The sequence below is a fragment of the Anomaloglossus baeobatrachus genome, chromosome 4 (assembly GCF_048569485.1).
Source record: "Anomaloglossus baeobatrachus isolate aAnoBae1 chromosome 4, aAnoBae1.hap1, whole genome shotgun sequence".
NCBI classification, from domain to species: domain Eukaryota; kingdom Metazoa; phylum Chordata; class Amphibia; order Anura; family Aromobatidae; genus Anomaloglossus; species Anomaloglossus baeobatrachus.
Genome location: NC_134356.1, coordinates 700189951 through 700194662, shown reverse-complemented (window position 1 = coordinate 700194662; position 4712 = coordinate 700189951). Strand labels below are relative to the sequence as shown.

Here is a 4712-nt window from a genome sequence, read left to right as displayed (position 1 = left end):
GGGGGGAAGAAGACGAAGGGAGGGGGGGGGAAGAAGACGAAGGGAGGGGGGGGAAGAAGACGAAGGGAGGGGGGGGAAGAAGACGAAGGGAGGGGGGGAGAAGACGAGGAGGGGGGAGAAGACGAAGGGAGGGGGGGAGAAGACGAAGGGAGGGGGGGAGAGGGGGGGGGGAGGCGGAAGAAGATGAAGGGAGGGGGGGGACGGAAGAAGATGAAGGGAGGGGGGGGGACGGAAGAAGACGAAGGGAGGGGGGGCAGAGGCTGAGAAGGAGCATGAGAGGATGGAAATGGTGGGACAAAGGATGAGGAGCTAGGAAGAGTAAGGGAGGAGTGAGACAACTGAGGAGGAGGCAGGGAAGGGATGACACTAGAGAGTAGAGTTTGAGGAGAGGGGCGGCACAACACTGGAGGTACAGGATGACACTGGAGGGTGGGCTGACACATTACTCGGGGGTCACATACCACTCCTCATCTTTATGTGCCAGGAAGAAGTCCTGCATCTGTTGCCTCCTGAACTCCATCTTGTACTCGTTGTAGCGGCGCACCGCCTCCGTCTCATCCACCGTGTCCTCCAGGGACAGCAGGAACTCCTTGAAGGTCTTCATAATGGGCGCTGGAGTCCCCAAGTCCACATCATGGAGGTTCCCCAGTCTGAGGAAGCATATATAGGAGTATACAGTATATACATACGGGGGGCGCTGCACCTGACCAGACCGAGCTCCTACCTGGCCTGTATGGGGATCCCATGATGCTGCATGACGTGCATCTCTGGGTGAGCCCAGGGCTGCGGGGGACCGTACGAGGGGGCACCCGACGAGCCGGAGTACTGCATGTCATAGCCGCTGTGGTACGGGTCCGAATTATGGTCATCCCTGAAAAAGAAAATCACATCATCCACAGGAGTCAGAGAACCTGCTGGACACGCCCCCCTCCCGCCAGCCCCCTGCTGGACACGCCCCCTCCTGCCAGGCCCCTGCTGGACACGCCCCCCCCTCCCAACAGCCCTGAGGGCGCGCAGTCCTCCTTACGCCACCCCGGCAGATGCCGGCCCCTCTCTTACCAGTCCCTCCTCATGCGTTTCTGCGGGGGGCTCATCTCATGGCGCGGTGGGGTGAACCTCTCTCTCCGGCTGCGGTCATAGTCTCGATATTCTCCGCGGCTTCTCCCTCTCTCGCCCGCGGTCCCATTCCCTGAATGAAGCAGAGCGTCGCCCCATTAGTGGTTCGGCTGCAGATATCAGACCACCGGCCGGCTCCGTGTGTGCGGCTCCTCACCTGTCGCTCCAGTCATCTCTCCTCCGCTCCTCCCTTTCCCGGGATCGGTCATAGTCGCTTCTCTCCCGTCTGAACTTGTCCCTGCGCCGGCGGTCATACTCATCATCACTGTCCCCCCATTATCTGACGGGAAGACGAGACCGCACAAATAAAGCCCCCAACATATACTAGAGGGCAACTAGCTCGACACACTGGGGTCACCGGCAACTGAGAGCCTTCCCCATACATAGATTGTTGCCCCCCTTCATCTCCCGCCCCGTTGCTCCCCACTTCATCTCCCGCCCCGTTGCTCCCCCTCTCCTCCGTCCCGCGGTGCCTCCCGCCCCGTTGCTCCCCCCTCTCCTCCGTCCCGTGGTATCTCCCGCAGCGCCGCTCCCCCCCTCCCTTGGTATCTCCCTTACCGTTGCTCCCCCTCTCCTCCATCCCGTGGTCTCTCCCTTACCATTGCTCCCCTCTCCTCCATCCCGTGGTCTCTTCCCTTACCGTTGCTCCCCCTCTCCTCCGTCCAGTGGTCTCTCCCTTACCGTTGCTCCCCCCTCTCCTCCGTCCAGTGGTCTCTCCCTTACCGTTGCTCCCCCTCTCCTCCGTCCCGTGGTCTCTCCCTTACCGTTGCTCCCCCTCTCCTCCGTCCCGTGGTCTCTCCCTTACCGTTGCTCCCCCTCTCCTCCGTCCCGTGGTCTCTCCCTTACCGTTGCTCCCCCTCTCCCTTGGTATCTCCCTTACCGTTGCTCCCCTCTCCTCCATCCCGTGGTCTCTCCCTTACCGTTGCTCCCCCTCTCCTCCATCCCGCGGTCTCTCCCTTACCATTGCTCCCCTCTCCTCCATCCCGCGGTCTCTCCCTTACCATTGCTCCCCTCTCCTCCATCCCGCGGTCTCTCCCTTACCATTGCTCCCCTCTCCTCCATCCCGCGGTCTCTCCCTTACCGTTGCTCCCCTCTCCTCCATCCCGTGGTATCTCACTTACCGTTGCTCCCCTCTCCTCCATCCCGTGGTCTCTCCCTTACCGTTGCTCCCCTCTCCTCCATCCCGTGGTCTCTCCCTTACCGTTGCTCCCCCTCTCCTCCATCCCGTGGTCTCTCCCTTACCGTTGCTCCCCCTCTCCTCCATCCCGTGGTCTCTCCCTTACCGTTGCTCCCCCTCTCCTCCATCCCGCGGTCTCTCCCTTACCGTTGCTCCCCCTCTCCTCCATCCCGCGGTCTCTCCCTTACCGTTGCTCCCCCTCTCCTCCATCCCGCGGTCTCTCCCTTACCATTGCTCCCCTCTCCTCCGTCCCGCGGTCTCTCCCTTACCGTTGCTCCCCTCTCCTCCATCCCGCGGTCTCTCCCTTACCGTTGCTCCCCTCTCCTCCATCCCGTGGTATCTCACTTACCGTTGCTCCCCTCTCCTCCATCCCGTGGTCTCTCCCTTACCGTTGCTCCCCCTCTCCTCCATCCCGTGGTCTCTCCCTTACCGTTGCTCCCCCTCTCCTCCGTCCCGTGGTCTCTCCCTTACCATTGCTCCCCCTCTCCTCCGTCCCGTGGTCTCTCCCTTACCGTTGCTCCCCCCTCCTCCATCCCGTGGTCTCTCCCTTACCATTGCTCCCCCTCTCCTCCGTCCCGTGGTATCTCCCGCAGCGCCGCTCCCCCTCTCCCTTGGTATCTCCCTTACCGTTGCTCCCCCTCTCCTCCATCCTGTGGTATCTCCCTTACCATTGCTCCCCCTCTCCTCCATCCCGTGGTATCTCCCTTACCATTGCTCCCCCTCTCCTCCGTCCCGTGGTCTCTCCCTTACCGTTGCTCCCCCTCTCCTCCGTCCCGTGGTCTCTCCCTTACCGTTGCTCCCCCCTCCTCCATCCCGTGGTCTCTCCCTTACCGTTGCTCCCCCTCTCCTCCATCCCGTGGTCTCTCCCTTACCGTTGCTCCCCCTCTCCTCCGTCCCGTGGTCTCTCCCTTACCGTTGCTCCCCCTCTCCTCCGTCCCGTGGTCTCTCCCTTACCGTTGCTCCCCCTCTCCTCCGTCCCGTGGTCTCTCCCTTACCGTTGCTCCCCCTCTCCTCCGTCCCGTGGTCTCTCCCTTACCGTTGCTCCCCCTCTCCTCCGTCCCGTGGTCTCTCCCTTACCGTTGCTCCCCCTCTCCTCCGTCCCGTGGTCTCTCCCTTACCGTTGCTCCCCCTCTCCTCCGTCCCGTGGTCTCTCCCTTACCGTTGCTCCCCCTCTCCTCCGTCCCGTGGTCTCTCCCTTACCGTTGCTCCCCCTCTCCTCCGTCCCGTGGTCTCTCCCTTACCGTTGCTCCCCCTCTCCTCCGTCCCGTGGTCTCTCCCTTACCGTTGCTCCCCCTCTCCTCCGTCCCGTGGTATCTCCCGCAGCGCCACTCCCCCTCTCCCTTGGTATCTCCCTTACCGTTGCTCCCCCTCTCCTCCATCCTGTGGTATCTCCCTTACCATTGCTCCCCCTCTCCTCCATCCCGTGGTATCTCCCTTACCATTGCTCCCCCTCTCCTCCGTCCCGTGGTCTCTCCCTTACCGTTGCTCCCCCTCTCCTCCGTCCCGTGGTCTCTCCCTTACCGTTGCTCCCCCTCTCCTCCGTCCCGTGGTCTCTCCCTTACCGTTGCTCCCCCCTCCTCCATCCCGCGGTCTCTCCCTTACCGTTGCTCCCCCCTCCTCCATCCCGTGGTCTCTCCCTTACCGTTGCTCCCCCTCTCCTCCCGTCCCGTGGTATCTCCCGCAGCGCCGCTCCCCCTCTCCCTTGGTATCTCCCTTACCGTTGCTCCCCCGGTTCCTGTCACTTGGACCTCCCCACGTCCCGCACTCAGGTATCTCCTGCACACTGCCTCCGGTTTAATGACAAGGGGGTTTCCCAGGCCCCTGCTACACACCGACTCACACAAATCCTCCCCGCTCCACACGCTCCGGTCAGGCCGTCTGCAATACACTAAAAGATGGAGGTGGGACGTTACGTCACTTCCTGTCCTTGCCGGAAACACTTCAGTATAGGAGGAGTTAGGGCAGAAAAGGCGGGAGCGAGGAGGACGCCGCCATATTATGTGAGGGCAAAGAAAAGACTGATACTAGCCTGCCCGAGACACATAAGTGGCAGATGAGAGTGCGGCTGACGGCAGGGTTAGGAGCTGCGCACACTGAGATGCCGGGAGGAAGGCGAGCTGTGCAGTGTGGGCTGTGCGCGAAGCCTGCCCTACACAAAGATGGCGGAGGCGGCGTCTCCTCAGACATGCTATGAGGCGTGGACTGTGAGGGGCTCATATAACACGAGTAATCTGAGGTAAATTGTGTGTGTCAGTCCCGTCCGCACATGTACACGTCGTGCCGCACTGTTCTGGTCGCGTATACTTCAGGCGGCAGTTTTACTCATTATTATAGCGCCATTTATTCCAGGGCGCTTTAAACATTATTATTTATTATTATAGCGCCATTTATTCCAGGGCGCTTTACACATTATTATTTA

General features: G+C 61.5%; 1 protein-coding gene across 1 annotated transcript; it reads right to left on the bottom strand.

Moving 5' to 3' along the window:
• Positions 1-166: 166 nt before the first annotated feature.
• SRRT (serrate, RNA effector molecule) lies at positions 167-1389 on the bottom strand (the record flags this gene model as incomplete). Its single annotated transcript, XM_075344157.1, is given in 5 exon segments — positions 167-650; positions 725-871; positions 1060-1163; positions 1165-1189; positions 1274-1389. Coding segments are annotated over 5 exon segments (600 nt in total), but the record flags the coding sequence as incomplete, so codon positions are not given.
• Positions 1390-4712: the final 3323 nt, after the last annotated feature.